Source organism: Rhinoderma darwinii, chromosome 7 (genome assembly GCF_050947455.1).
Source record: "Rhinoderma darwinii isolate aRhiDar2 chromosome 7, aRhiDar2.hap1, whole genome shotgun sequence".
Taxonomy (NCBI): Eukaryota; Metazoa; Chordata; class Amphibia; order Anura; family Rhinodermatidae; genus Rhinoderma; species Rhinoderma darwinii.
Genome location: NC_134693.1, coordinates 45,278,205 through 45,294,714, shown reverse-complemented (window position 1 = coordinate 45,294,714; position 16,510 = coordinate 45,278,205). Strand labels below are relative to the sequence as shown.

General features: G+C 43.7%; 1 protein-coding gene and 1 long non-coding RNA gene across 2 annotated transcripts in view; one reads left to right on the top strand and one right to left on the bottom strand.

Moving 5' to 3' along the window:
- Positions 1-16,510, bottom strand: part of LOC142657846 (uncharacterized) — a 484,403-nt gene that overhangs the window by 154,225 nt on the left and 313,668 nt on the right. The gene's annotated exons all lie outside the window — the stretch shown is intronic.
- DNM3 (dynamin 3) overlaps positions 1-16,510 on the top strand; it is a 194,078-nt gene that overhangs the window by 48,163 nt on the left and 129,405 nt on the right. The window contains exon 11 of the mRNA XM_075832025.1: positions 13,520-13,633. Within this exon, the coding sequence (XP_075688140.1) occupies positions 13,520-13,633 (114 nt within the window). The remainder of the gene's footprint in view (positions 1-13,519; positions 13,634-16,510) is intronic.

Sequence of the window (16,510 nt, the reverse complement as noted above, 5' to 3'; positions counted from 1 at the left end):
CCCTTCGTGGAAATAAGAGCTCTGGCCCAAACCCTGAAAAACACCCCCAGACCATTATCACTCCTCAACCAAATTTTACAGTAGGCACTATGCATTCTGGTGGTTTCTGTCAAGCCCAGATTCGCCCATCAGACTGCCTGATAGCGAAACGTGATTCATCACTCCATAGAACAAGTTTTCACTGCTGCAGATTCCAGTGGTGGTGTGCTGTACACCACATCATGATCTTAGGTGTGTGTTTAGCTTCTCGACAATGGAAACACATTTCATGAAGCTCCTGACGCACAGTCCTGGTGCTGATGTTTGGAACTCTGTAGTGAGTGATGCAACAGAATTTGTCGATTTTTAAATGCCATGTGCTTCAGCATTTGGCAGCCTTGCTTTGTTAGTTTGCGTGGTCTACCGCTTCGTGGCTAAGCTGTTCTGACTTCTAGATACTTCCAATTCACAATAATAGCACTTACAGTTGATCGAAGCAGAAAACGGGTGTGGCTGAAGCGCCTGAACTTAGTAATTAGGAAGGGTGTCCACATACTTTTGGCCATACAGTGTAGGTGGGATACTGTAGGTAAAATATGAGACCCCTTTCATCAGCTATTTGCTTTCTGGCATGCCCTACATTAGTGATCAAAAATGAGATCTTGCATTTTATACATATGATATGTGAAGTAATTTGGCCTCTTCCTGAAACGTGTCACTGAAATCAATACATTTTTGCCATTTCCCTAGATAAATTTGGTTCATGTTGATGGGCTGTTTTTACCAGGGGCCCGGTAGACAAGTGTGGCCACTGCGATCCTTGCAACACACATTTTCCTACTATTAGAAATGTATGCAGGGTACTGCGTTTATGATTCTCATGGCTGACTTAACCCCGGCACAGTTTGACGTCATACAAATAAAGAGGGTTTTGACCATTAGGTCAGTTCTCTCTTGCCTTGTTCCCCACAAAATCAAATCTCTGTTATATTATCATACTAAACCCTTCCCCGGGTCAAGTGGGGGGAAAACGCCAAGATCTTCTACTGCCACTTTTCTTGACAAATTAAATCCATAGTGATGTTGTACATGAGCTTCTACATGGATCTCTATAACTCATTCTGTAAAAAACTAGAAGTACAGCTATTGAGATTAATGAGCCGGACCTTCTATTTAGACCTAGCAAAGAAGGAAATATTTTGTTCTCTTATAGAAGCCCCTGGATCATATAAGGGTAAAGTACATTAATGTGAAATGTGATGCAATTTATCCGACATCTGCAACTCTCTTGGGCTGTGAGTGGTTAAAATAAATACACGTGTAAGTATTTAGGAGGCCCATGCTTAAAATATTTTGAAACAATAGCATAAGATTTAGAAACATCTGCTGAATTACCCCTTCAAATACAAGTGTTCCACTGAAGTCAACACTTTCTAGTACAATGTTTTAGATACTATATGTGGTATTATGAGTTTTGTATGTACTAAAGACTTTAGAAGTAACTTTCTCTCGCTGACTTGTGTGATCATTATAGTCAATCAATTTTTATTCTTTAAAAGCACACAGCGTATCCGCCCTGGACGCCACATGGAATTCTGGCCGAAAAAACACAATAATTGTGGTGCAGTTTTTCGTCTGGACTGTCCGCTGCGAAAAAAAAATCATACTTACCTGTAGCTATGGCGACACGTCGCTCTGAAGTCCTGCAGCCTGGCCTCCTGGGATGACGTTTCATCCCATGTGACCACTGCAGCGATCTTATGGGATGAAACATCATCCCTGGAGGCCAGGCTGGATGCAGGAGCAGAGAGTTGTGGGTGAGTATGAGATTTTTGTTTCTTTCATGAGTTGTGATGTTTGCGGTGGGATCGTAGCTTTTCCTCTGCAAAACTCACAACATCTACTATTTGTTGCGGTTTAACCTCCCCATTAAATTCAATGGGGAGAACTTGCAGCAAGAAAGCCGCAACATAAATTGACATGCTGCGGACTAAAAATCTGCAACTCAGGTCAATTTATAAATGTTTTTTTCGGCGTTTTTTTTACGTATCATGTGGATGAGATTTGTTCAAATGTCATCCACTTTGCTACTAATGTAATATTCTGCGGATTTCACGCAATGAAATCCCAATACTTTTGCCCTTACAGTGTGTGTGTATATTTTCACAGGTCTATTTGTTTGTGTGTGTGGTTCAAAACTAAAGATTTCTTACTGATATGAAGCCAACATATCCAATAAATAAACCTTTTACTACAAAATATATACATTTTTATTCTAAAAGATTATTATTTATTTAAATTGCTGCAGTCTTCTATTGACTATTACGGGTCATCTGATGTGATATAGAGGAGGACCCTATCTTATCAGCCAGGAGTCAGGTTTGGGTCTGTTGAGAGGTTTCAGCATATTGGGCAGCACCCATGCACTTTGCTGCAGGAGTCGTTCGTCCAAGTGCAGGGTTCCTTTTTGGAGGCATGACTGATCTGAAAGGGTTTACATTTATGAGAATGCTGAAATCCAGTATGGGCACTGTCACGATCTAAGACTATGTGGACCCACTAGGCAGTTCCGCCGTAGCGGAGAGGCAGCTGACCAACTCACAGTCTATGCACAAAGTCTATGGTAGGAGTGTAGCACAAGGCTACCTGGGATAGTCCGGATGGTGGCAAGGGCTCTGGCACAGATGGGGCTGGAGGTGGAGCGTTGCGCCAGAAGTGGCGGATGGTATCCGGGGATGACAGGCGACAGCAGACGTGGAGTATTCCAGCAGACGAGACAAGGCATGGCTCAGGTACGATATAGGCTCAGGAGCAATGCACAGCACAGGATACAGGAAATAGGATGCAGGACACGGGAACACTGGGAGCAGGAAAACACTAAGGGACCATTTGCAAGACAGACATGCAAAAACTACAACAACGCTCAGGCAGGGAGTGGAAGGGCGGAGCCCTTCTTATAGTCCAGGATGGACAGGGGTTAATTAGGGAACTTTTAAAATGTGCGCACGCAGGCCCTTTAAGGGACACGCCGGCAGGAAGTCAACGGACTGTGGTCGCGGGTGTTGCCAGGTAAGGAATGGCGGTGGTCCGCGACCACGGCTGTGACAGTACCCCACTTACGGCCCCTTTTTTAGGTCCGGAGCGTAAGAGGAACTTCCTTATGAGGGTAGGAGAATTGAGGTTCTCTTCTGGCTCCCAGGACCTCTCCTCAGGAACAAACCCTCTCCAGTCCACTAGATAGAAAGTTCTTCCTCCTATTCTGTTATAGTCCAGAATCTCTTTTACCTCGAACACGTCAGACGACCCGCTGGGGGCAACTGCAGACCTAGGAGCTTTACTGAAGCGCTTCAGAACCACAGGCTAAAGGAGGGACACGTGGAATGTTTATAGGATACAGGGTAAATCCGTTGCAGAACTTCTAAAGGACCGAGGAACCTGGGAGTGAATTTGTGGGAGGGTATCTTGAGATGAATATTTCTCAAGGATAGCCAGATCTTGACTCCAGGAGAGAACTGAGGAGGAACTTTTCTCCTTTTATCGGCATTCTTTTTCATGCGGTCCACTGCTTGGTGAATTGCAGGCTTAGTCTCCTGCCAGATGTGAATAAACGCCCCAAAAGAAGAATTAGCTGCTGGTACTTGAGTCATTGCCGGCACAGGAAGCAGAACTCGAGGATGCTGGCTGTGCACGATGTAGAAGGGAGACGAGGCAGTAGACTCACTTGTGTGATTATTGTACGAGAATTCCGCCCAAGGCAGAAGTTGTACCCAATTGTCATGTTGGGCAGAAACGAGATGGCGGAGATAGGTCTCCAAAATTTGATTGATCCTCTCCACTTTACCATTGGACTGTGGGTGATAGGCAGAAGAGAAGTCCAGTCTTACATCTAACAGATTGCACAGGGATCTCCAGAACTTGGATGTAAACTGTACTCCCCGGTCCGAGACAATATGCAGAGGAAGGCCGTGGAGGCGGAAGATGTGTAGAATAAACAAATTTGCCAGGCGAGGGGCAAACGGAAGGCCAGTCAGTGGAACAACATGTGCCATCTTTGAGAAACGATCCACTACTACCCAGATTGTAGTACATCCAGTAGAAGAAGGAAGGTCAGTGATAAAGTCCATCGCAATATGCTGCCAAGGGGCATCAGGAACGGGCAGGGGTAGTAGCAGGCCAGCAGGTTTTGAGCAGGTAGATTTGTTCGAGGCACAGTTCATACATGAAGAGACACAGTCCGCAACATCACCAGGCAGAGTGGGCCACCAATAGTGATGAGCTATCAAATCCTGTGTCTTACGGACACCGGAGTGCCCAGCTAGTTTAGAGTTGTGGCCCCAGCGGAGAATTCTCTTCCTGTCAGCAAGACGGACAAAAGTCTTTCCAGGCGGCATGTCTCTAATTTGCAGGGGGTTAGCAGCAATAATCCTAGAAGAATCTACGATGTATTAAGGGGTCTCCTCAGAGTCATTGGTTTCGAAGGAACGAGACAGGGCGTCTGTCTTCACATTCTTGTCTGCAGGACGGAAGTGTAGCAAAAACTGAAATCGGGCAAAGAACAACGACCATTTGGCCTGGTGTGGATTTAACTGTTGGGCCTACTGTAGGTATTTGAGGTTCTTGTGGTCTGTATAGATGATAATAGGATGGATAGCACCCTCCAGCAAGTTTCTCCACTTCTCTAAGGCCAACTGTCAGCCAGCAATTCCCGATCCCCAATGGAATAGTTGCATTTTGCTGGGGAGTATTATTTTGAGAAGAAGCCACAAGCAAACATCTTGCCTTTGGAATTCTTTGGACACAGTAGTGCTCCCGCACCTACGGAAGAGGCGTCCACCTCCAGAAGATATTGCCAAGAAGCATCAGGGTGATGGAGAACAAATGCTGAGGTGAAATCGCTCTTGAGATCATAAAACGCAGATTCTGCCTCCAGAGGCCAGATCTTGGCGTTCACCCCCTTTTTGGTGAGAACCGAGATTGGAGCAGTCAGAGATGAGAAGTCCGGTATAACCTGCCGATAGAAGTTGGCAAATCCCAGAAATCGTTGTATGGAACGAAAACCCTGAGGTCATGGCCATTCTAAGACGGATCTCACCTTCTCAGGATCCATCTTGAGACCATGGTCAGACACAATGTAGCCCAGGAAGGGCAAAGAGTTCCTCTCGAACACACATTTCTCAAGTTTAGCATATAGACGGTTTTCGCTTAACCGCAAGAGAACTTGGAGAACGTGCTTCCAATGTGTCAACAAATCAGGTGAGTAAATCAGGATGTCGTCCAGATAGACCACTACACAGACATGCAGTAGGTCTCGGAAAATGTCATTCACAAATTCCTGGAACACAGCTGGGGCGTTACATAGTCCAAAAGGCATCACGGGGTATTCATAATTGCCGTCTCGGGTGTTAAATGCGGTTTTCCACTCGTTACCCTTGCGGATACGGATAAAATTTTAAGTTCCGCGTACATCCAGCTTTGTGAACACCTGGGCCCCACGAATTCTATCAAAAAGTTCAGAGATGAGTGGTAGGCGGTACTTATTCTTGACCGTAATTCGGTTTAGGCCCCGGTAGTCGATACATGGGCGAAGATATCCGTCCTTTTTCTTCACAAAGAATAATCCGGCTCCTCTCTCGAGGTTCTCCTTAACATAGGCAGACATGGCTAGGGTTTCTGGCAGGGAGAGAGGGTAAACTCGACCTCGAGGTGGCAATGCGTCAAGAAGTAATTCAACAGGGCAGTGGGGGGGAGCGTCTCTGCCTCCTTCCTACTGAAGACGTCTGCAAAACTGGCATATTGTGACAGTAGATCAGAGAGTGACTGAGGCAGTGGAGGCAAAACAGGACGAACCTATGGCAGACAGCGGGCAAGGCATTTGGGACCCCAGTGGAGGACCTCTCCGGAACTCCAGTCGAGAACCGGAGCATGTAGGCGGAGGCAAGGCAGGCCCAGCAGGACAGGATTGACGGCTTTAGGCAGGACGGAGAAGGTGATCTGTTCCGAGTGAAGAACCCCCGATTTGTCAACGGTTTAGTGATAGACACAATAGGATCGGGCAATGGTAGTCCGTTTACAGAGGCAACAGCCAGGGGTCTCTCTAGAAGAACTGTGGGTAGATGTAGACGATCCACTAAATCCTGCTGGATGAAATTTGCAGCTACTCCGGAATCAAGAAAGGCAGAGGAGGAATGTGATGTCTCTCCAGAGATGATAGTCACAGGAATAGATCATTTGGAAGAGGTTTTGATGTTTGGAGTCGTCCCCCCTAGAGTTCCCTCTCCAACCCAACCCTAGGTGCAGGAGTTTCCCGGCTTCTGTGGACATTGGTGCACGAAATGACCCTGAAGGCCGCAATACAGACATAAACCAGGAGCGTCTGCGCTGTTTCTCCTGCTCGGACAACTTGACTCTGTCTACCTGCATCGGTTCTTCAGGTAGCGCAACAGGGGAAGCCAATAGTGGTCTCTGGAACGAGAGTGCTAGTCTGTGAACCCATCTCTCCTGCCAAATCTCCTGATTGCGTTCCTGGAGCCTCATATCGACCCAGGTGGCCAACAGGATGAGGGCATCCAAGGTAGAAGGAAGGTCGCGGGCTGCTAGCTCGTCCTTGATGTGTGAGGACAGTCCCTGCCAAAAGGTTGCCACCAAGCCTCATTGTTCCTTGCCAACTCTGCTGCCAGGGTACGAAAACAGATGACATACTCTCCTACTGTGGAGCCTCCTTGTTTGAGGGTTAGCAGAGTGGCTGCGGCAGAAGATGTTCGGCCCGGCTCCTCCAACCCGGCATGGAAAGAGTGCAGGAACAAGGCTAGGTCTAAGAATTCAGGTCCCTGTTGTTCCAAGATGGGGTTTGCCCATGCGGGGGCTTTGCCAGCGGGGAGGGAGATAATAAATGCTACTTTGGCCTCCTCAGAGGGGAAGAGATGAACTCATAGTCTAAAATGAATGGTGTATTGATTGATGAACCCTCTACAGGCTCTAGAGTCACCGTCATAGCGAGGAGGAAGAGGCAGCGAAACTGTGGATCCGGAACAAACAGGAGGAGTAACGGGCAGTGGAATGGCAGTAGTCTCTGGAGGGGGAACAGGGAGTTGATCCAGTCGGGTCATGATAAAGTGTACAGCCTCAAGGAGTTGATCCTGCCGTGCCCGTAGGTCATGCATATCCGTCTGTATCCTCTGAACTGTGGTCTTAGGCTGGCCAGCGGGTTCCATGGCCTGAGCGTACTGTCACGATCTCTGGGTATGTGGACCCACTAGGCCGTTCCGCCGTAGCTATGAGGCAGCTGACCAACTCACAGTCTATGCACAAAGTCTATGGTAGAAGTGTAGCACAAGGGTATCTGAGATAGTTTGGATGGCGGCAAGGGCTCTGGCACAGATGGGGCTGGAGGTGGTGGGTTGCACCAGACGTGGCGGATGGTATTCAGGGATGACAGGCGACAGCAGACGTGGCGTATACCAGCAGGCAAGGCACGGCTCATGTACGATACAGGCTCGGGAGCAAGACACAGCACGGGATACAGGAAATAGGAGGCAGGACATGGGAACACTGTGAGCAGGAAAGCACTAAGGGACCATTTGCAAGACAAACATGGGAAAATGACAACAATGCTCAGGCAGGGAGTGGCAGGGCGGAGCCCTTCTTATAGTCCAGGATGGACAGGGGTTAATTGGGGAACTTTTAACATGTGCGCGCTAGCCCTTTAAAACTGGGGCCGAGCTCGCGCACGGACACCTTAACAGGAAGAGCAGGGTCGGCCGGCCGCGAGTGCTGGCGTCTCCTAAGAGGTAGACGCAGGCAGAAAGTCAACGGACTGTGGTCACGGGCATCGCCAGGTAAGGAACGGTCCGCAACCACAGCCGTGACAGGTACAGTGTAGTATAGGTACAATCCATTCACGGTAAGTAAAGAAAGATGGCTGGATTGTTATGGAAACCCGGTGTACAACAAAAATGACTGGGTTGTTATGGGACCTTGGTATAAAATAGTGTATATGTCAGTGAAGCTAAGAATTAAGAACCTGTGAGCTTCTATTGGCTAATACATGTCATCTGGTTTGATATGATGGCGGATCCTTGATGTGGAAGCCAGTGGTGGCAGTGATATGGAGGATGACCATTGATGTGAAATCCAGTGGTGCCATATTTGCTTTTGTATTGCAATTTGTGAATACCTCGAACGCTAGGCCCTAGAGAGCTGAAACCCAGTGTAAAATCTTTGAAAGCGTCTGATTTACTTATGTATCAAATATCAGATTGGTCCAGTCGTTTGGCCGTGCATGAAGAACAGACAACAGAAATTCATTTATATATATATATATATATATATATATATATATATATATAGAGAGAGAGAGACAGAGAGAGAGATTAAGATATATATATATACATACTTTGGAAAAAAGAGCAATGTTTAGTATCGCTCAGTAGAATTGGTCTTCGCTGATCACACCACTCGTCTTAATGTTTTTTTGGGATCAGTACTAACCAGTACCGGCCACTGTATCAGCTACCGAGTACCGGAAACAGCGCAGCTCACCGTGCTGCGCTGTTTCCATATCTCCTTTTCACTTCTATAGGAGGTACTGAAACAACGTAGCTCAGCATGCTTGGCTGTTTTCGTACTTCCGACCACCTCCTCAGACAGTGGCTGGAGAGCAGCGGGAGTGTGACAAGGTATGATGGAGGTCAGAGGGCTCCATTCAAGAAATAGGTACATGTCCCTGGGGGGGCGATGGTTGTCATGGCAGCCTGCGGGCCTAATGAAGGCCCCCAGGTCTGCCATCTTTGTACTCCTTTGAAGCTCAGCCTCTAGCAGGGCTTCAAATGAGACTGTCAGTATTACGCTATACTGCAATACTTTAGTATTGCTGTCTATCATGCATGCGATCCAACAATTGCTGGTTCAAGTCCCCTAGGGAGACTAATAAAAAAAAAAAAGTAAAAAAAACAGTTAAATAACGTTTTTTTTTTAATGCTGAAAAAAATAAGAAAAATAAAAAAAAAATATATATATATATATATATATATATATATATATATATATATATATATTACAAGTTTTAAAAAAAAAACCTTTTCCCATTTTTTCCCTAAAGCAATGTTAAAAAATTAAAAGTTAACATAACTGGTACTGCTGCATCTGTAAAAGTCTGAACTATCACAATATAACGTTGTTTAACCTGCTCGGTGAACGCCGTAAAAAAAATATATAAAACATGCAGATTGCAGTTTTTTGGTCACCTTAGTTTTCTAAAAAAAATAGAATAAAAAGTGATCAAAAAGTCGCATGTACCCCAAAATGTTATCGGTGAAAACTACAGCTCGTGCCGCAAAATTTAAGCCCTCACATCGCTAAATTGATGGAAAAATAAAAAAGTCATGGCTCTCAGAACATGGTGACACAAAACTGTTTGTTTGTTTGTTTTTTTTTAGCAGCTATTTTTCTTTTTCTAAAAGTGGTAAAACATAAAACAACACATATAGATTTGGTATCACTGTAATTGTATCAACCTGTAGAATAAGGTGACTTTGTAGTTTTAACCGCCTGATGGACACCGTAAAAGCAAAACACCCAAAAAATGGGTAATCGCTGTTTTTTGCCCATTTCACCTCACAGATATTTTTTTTCAGCTTCCCAGTACATTATACGGTACAATAAATGGTGCCGTGAAAAACTACAAATTGTCCCACAAAAAACAAGCCCTCATACGGCAATGTTGATGAAAAAATAAGAGTTAGGCTGGATTCACACGAGCATGTTCGGTCCGTAAAGAACGGAACGTTTTTCGGCCGCAAGTCCCGGACCGAACACACTGCAGGGAGCCGGGCTCCTAGCATCATAGTTATATACGACGCTAGGAGTCCCTGCCTCTCCGTGGAACTACTGTCCCGTACTGAAAACATGATCACAGTACGGGACAGTTGTCCCGCAGCGAGGCAGGGACACCTAGCGTCGTACATAACTATGATGCTAGGAGCCCGGCTACCTGCAGTGTGTTCGGTCCGTGACTTGCGGCTGAAATACGTTCCGTCCTTTACGGACCGAACATGCTCGTGTGAATCCAGCCTTATGGCTTTTGGAAGGCGGGAAGGAAAAAAAGAAAATGAAAAAAACTCAAATTGGCTGTGTCGTTAAGCGGTTAAAGGTGTTGTACAGGATTAGAAAAAAATGTCAGCTTTATTCCAAAAGCACTGCCACACTTGTCCACAGGTTGTTTGTATATGAGGCATAGCCCCATTAACTTTAATGGACCTGATTTTAAATACCAGACACAGTGCAAGGACAGGTGTGGCGCTGTTTCTGGAAGAAAACAACCATGTTTTTCTAATCTTGTACAACCTCTTTAATCATAAAATCAGACAAGGATACTAGTGGTGTGAATTTGGTGTCCAGATTGACATACACGACATGAGCATGTAAGGCTTTGTTCACATCTGCGCCAGGGTCCCGTTCCGATGTTACGTCAGAGCTTTCCGTCGGAACAGGACCCTGGCTATGCTATTGATTCCATCAAAACGACGGAACCCTTGCACAACAGAGACAAAAGGGCACCGGATCCGTCACCATTGAAATCAATGGTGATAGAAACGGAAACCTATGGTTTCCATTTGTGTCAGTCAGTGTCCCGTTCCGACGAAACGTCAGAACGGGTCCCTGGCGCAGATGTGAATGAAGCCTTACAGTTGATTTTCTATTGGGTTTTGGATCTCATGGCTAGGATTTGTTTACACGAGATAGTGCCTGTTGCCTGATAGTGAGACCATAGATGATCCATGATAATAGTGGCTAAACTGCGCTGTTTTAACAAAAGCAGGACATTTTTAGAAAGTTATATTTTCCTGTTGACCTGATCTTCAGAGGAAGGGAGGGAGATGGGTGTTTTTACAAGCCTAAGTAATCTTTCAAAGTTATTTCCTTCTGTTACTTTATCCATGTAGAGACTGCAGGAATTCTGAATAGGACAGTATGTAACCCAACTGAGCTCACTGGAACCTAAAGGGAAGGAACCGTGTCATCCTTCATTCATCCTGACAAGTGTACCCTGCTGACAGCTGCAATATTATCTCCTGTCCCTGCTACTGCTGCATGTGTTTCCCTTTTTCCTGATTTGCTCCGTTTCATGCCAGCAACTTTCTAACTTGTCCAAGAGCACATGATCGTTCTAGTATTGAAGCAGTACGAGACAAAACAAAGGCTTCTGCATTAGTTTTATATTTGTCTGGTTTTACATTATAGAAGGGCCTTTTTCAGTTAAAAGGGACACAGGGCACAAATGTGGTGTGAACATAGCCCTACACACTAGCTAGCAGTGGGCACCCAATACCACCTCCTAATATTTTGAAGACCATGTCATTGCCCCATTTCCTTTTTCACCGTAAAATCACACATACCGAAAGGACAAGTGACTCGCAAGATTAGCTCAAGATTTCATTGCTTCTCTGGTAATGTCCTTATAAGCGTCAAGGTCACCAAGAAGTGATCACACAATTCACCAATCACCTGGCACTGCCCTCAGAATGTATTGTTGAGCCACCCGAGGTTGTGCAAATGATGTTCTACTGGCTCATCTGAGACTAAGCACAGTACATTTCACTAACCATCCAGGACTATGCATAATAACTTGTGCCGCTGACTGGACACTTTATTTATAATGTACCAAAAACCTTCTTGTGGTGCTACCGCAGGGTGTATGTTATAATAACTGTCAAATGTAGCATAAAAGTAGAAAGTAAATAGTTTTGTGTTGTATTGGTAAGGTTTACTTCCACACAAAGGGTGGGGATGAACTCATTTTGGCAGCTTTGCTTTGGGGACTTAAAGAGGCTCTGTCACCAGATTTAGCAACCCCTATCTGCTATTGCAGCAGATCGGCGCTGCAATGTAGATTACAGTAACGTTTTTATTTTTAAAAAAACAAGCATTTTTGGCCAAGTTATGACCATTTTTGTATTTATGCAAATGAGGCTTGCAAAAGTACAACTGGGCGTGTTGAAAAGTAAAAGTACAACTGGGCGTGTATTATGTGCGTACATCGGGGCGTTTTTACTTCTTTTACTAGCTGGGCGTTCTGACGAGAAGTATCATCCACTTCTCTTCAGAACGCCCAGCTTCTGGCAGATCACGCTGTGACGTCACTTCCCCAGGTCCTGCATCGTGTCAGACGAGCGAGGACACATCAGCACCAGAGGCTACAGTTGATTCTGCAGCAGCATCAGCGTTTGCAGGTAAGTAGCTACATCGACTTACCTGCAAACGCTGATGCTGCTGCAGAATCAACTGTAGCCTCTGGTGCCGATGTGGCCGACACGATGCAGGACCTGTGAGTGACGACACAGCGTGATCTCTCGAGAACATGGCTGTGTCTGCACTGCCAGAAGCTGGGCGTTCTGAAGAGAAGTGGATGATACTTCTCGTCAGAACGCCCAGCTAGTAAAAGTAGTAAAAACGTCCCGATGTACGCACATAATACACGCCCACTTGGACTTTTACTTTAAACATGCCCACTTGGACTTTTGCAAGCCTCATTTGCATAAATACAAAAATGGTCATAACTTGGCCAAAAATGCTCGTTTTTTAAAAATAAAAACGTTACTGTAATCTACATTGCAGCGCCTATCTGCTGCAATAGCAGATAGGGGTTGCAAAATCTGGTGACAGAGCCTCTTTAAAGGGTAACTAAAATTTCAGAAAACTTCTCACATGTCATAGTGACATGTCAGAAGTTTTGATCTGTGGTGGTCCGAGCACTGAGACCCCTACCGATCGCTAAAACAAATTGGCAGAAGTGCTCTGGTGAGCGCTGAGCCGCTTCGTTTCTGATCGGCTTTTCTTGGAAAGCCGATGAAGCGGTGTACGGGCCCATAGACTTTCTATTGAGGCCGTACACCGTTACATCGGCTTTCTGAGAAAAGCCGATCAGAAACCATGTGACCCAGTGCTCACCTGAGCGCTTCTGCCACTTCGTTGTAGCGATCGGTGGGGGTCACAGTGCTCATCATGTAGTCTCATCAATCTTAATGGGTTTTATAACTTGTTACCAGAGTTGCCAACGACCATAATTTCTTGGACAGTCTATAAAAGAGGACTGATGTCAAGTGTCCATAATAAAGAAATAGATACATCCCTGGTTTTGTTTTCATTTTCCCTGCAAGTCATTGTGATTATAATTATCCTCATTTTACAGTTTACAGTAAATGCTGCTAATGTGTTCATATTAGTATCAGATCTATGGACATATCTTTTATCTGCTTTATCATTTTTTGGGGGTTGTTAAATTTATGGGTTAACTTTTAGCTGTCTATGATTATTGGCTATATTGTCAAGAAAGAAACAAAATAGGACGTTTGTATCAAGTTTAACTAATAGACGGAATCCATGCTGCAAAGAAGTGATTGGGGTTTAGGGACTCTGAATAACAAAACTAATACATCTTCAGGATATAAACCTACTAAATATCCATAAATAATTTGTTCATTTTCTTAGTGTATTAAAAAAACAATTACAGAAAACTGAAATTCAATTCATTGGTTCTGTGTAGGTGATTCGGAAAGGATGGTTGACTATAAGCAACATCAGTATTATGAAAGGAGGGTCCAAGGACTACTGGTTTATTCTTACTGCTGAAAGCCTTTCCTGGTATAAAGATGATGAGGTAAGTAGTGTCTGAAAAGTATAATGTGTAGTTAATTTGCTTGTGTGGTTTTAGGACATGCTCCTGCTTCACCATTTCCACCATCACCACCATCAGCAGCTTTGTAGGCAAAAAGGCTTGATCCCCCAGTGATCTGCATTTTCTATTGCCTTTCCCTTCCTTCTTCTATACATTTATCACCACAGCATATTCTCTGAGCATACAGAAGAGTTAATATCTACAGGGTTTTTCTCACCACAGACATTTATGGCATATCCACAAATAGTGTAACACAGCAAGCCGTGCTGTTTCCATAACTCAGGAGGTACAGAAACCGCGTGGTTCGTTGTTCTACACAATTTTCGTAACTTCTTTTCACTTCTATGGGATTTCCGGAACAACAGCGTAGCAAAACGCGCTGTTTCCGGAAAACCCGGCAACCACGTAACTCATTGGCCGGGATCCAGAAGGTGGGACAGGGGTCAGGGATAAGAGCAGATTCCCAGAGGTGAGACCCGCGTCTCACGGACATTTATGACATATCCTGTGGATATGCCTTAAATTTCCGAGATGGGGATACCCCTTTAACTGTTTAGGAAAAGTTGGTTTCCAGAATAGAAACATCTTGTATTATTTATATTTTTTGGCATTTCAATTCCTTGACCTTTTTTGCTATGGTATGTATGTAGTCTTTGGTAATGAAAGCAAAAGTATTCATCTTCCATTTTAAGTTGTTTTCCTGTTCTCCAGAGATACGATACTACAATTTATTAAATTATTAGCGGCAGCCTTCATACTGGAAAACCATTGATCAGCAAAGTGTCAAAAACTCTTTTTTTTAGTCAAGGAACAAAAATTTTCAGTCAGTGATCACCAGCTGTCCAGTAAGAGGACCATACCAAACAAATCCCTACATTACTGCTTCCTTGACCCCTAGGACTATGACATGAATAGGGGGAGGGCATACTAGCGTTAACTGTCGTCATGCTTGAATTTTCAGGCTGTGAGTGGAATAAAGCCTTAAATGAATCTTCTATATAATTATTGGGGCACTATCTGATAATGTGGCATTTTATATATTTTTTAGTATTTTTATGTGTGTAAAATATATAACTTACTGCTGAGTTATATGTGTAGCACATTTATTTGTGCTTATACACAGGTATATGAATCTTTTCAAAGGTGTGTGCTGTAGTTTTTGGTGATTTTTTATTTGTAATATAAATGCACTTTTCAGGCAAGCCAAGCCATTACATGTGTCCTGAAAGCTGGATTGGACAGTGTTTATTTGCAGTAGAGTCCATTCTTTCTTCAACTCTGATTGAAAGCTAAACACTCACAAAATTCAATGAGTGTTTCTGGCCAAATTGGATTTAAGAAAAATTCTTTCTTAATTCCTTAAGGCCACACAGATTAGCCTTCCACATTTTCTGTTCTATTTTTTTTGTTAATAAAAAGTAAAATGTCTCCATTTATCTGGAATGCATTTACATGATGTCGTGAGTTTTCCAGTTGGAATTTGAAATTGAGACCATCTGGTGTGTAGTGTTGTTACCCTCTACAAACAGAGGGCCCCCAACGAGCCATGAAAATAAAGGCTCTGTTATCCTTTAGCTGTCACTCAGAACCCTCACCACTGGAATGAGTCCAATTAAGGAGACCCTCTGCCGGCCTCAGTTTACATTCAAGCATTAACCTAATTTCTGCCAGAAAATACATGGTATGGATTTTAGAACATTACTTCATTCCAGCAACGGTATTTCCTCTTAAGCCTGATACAAGACACCCTGTAAATCATCTGAGTAAAAGTAGATTCACGCCGTCCCTCAATTTTATTTAAATCATTCTCATTCATTCAATGCATTATATATTCAGTCATTCACTTATACAGACATTATCACCTTATAGTGACAAATATAGGAGTGTCAATCTAAGGCCCAGGAAATATGGCTACAAAGCTGTACAAGGGTTGACTCGAATCACACAATGTGATTTTTTCACAATATCCCTCGACTTGAGCTATTATTGGAACCGAAGTCTCTTTCCAACTCTAGTGGTAATGCAAGATTTTCTTTGACTTCTATTGAGTGTGACCATGGCATCGTGTCAATGTAAATATTGCACTACTGTTAATACATTGGCTTCCATTGAAGCAGGACAGTTGGATGCTGGTGTTGTGCCACAGAAAGGATGAAGTCAATGGTAACTTTTGGTGAGTGCTTTGCCAATGTTGGATTAATTTACACAACCTGGGGTCGCAATGTCACATCTATGGCAACAAAGATAATACAACCTGGGCATTAATGTAATAAGAACAAGTCCCGGTGGTATAGATTACACTTCATGCTGGAATTTACAGGCAAAATTTAAATTATATTGATGTTTGTATCATTAGTTTTGTTGACTGGACCTCTAAACCATACATTACCAGTAGTGATGGCTCTTAGGGCAGTCATCCATGTTTTAATGCAACAATTCTTATCATATTTACTTTTACAACTTATTATGGTTTTATCATATATAGAAATAGAATTCTATTCTTTTTGAAGGTGGCTGTGATCCCTATTGAATTCAGCCATTTGCAAAATGTGCAGTCTAAATGCTGGTTGGGACCTACGTAGTTTTCATTTGCACTGTTTATGTTGAGTTTTCTTACAATATAGAATAATTTCTTCTATTTTTCTATGTAATAATAATCTTTCTTTACAACCAGGACGATAATATCTAATAAAGCAGTGCAACAACATCATAGAATGTGTTTTTATTGTGAGGTCAGCACCATTATGTCTAGTCTATGCAGCTTGTCTCTCATGAGACCATATAGGAAAGGCATTAGAACTAATAAAAATGTCAAGTACAGGTAGTTTCTCAGTTGACAGAATGAAACGGCTCTTGTGT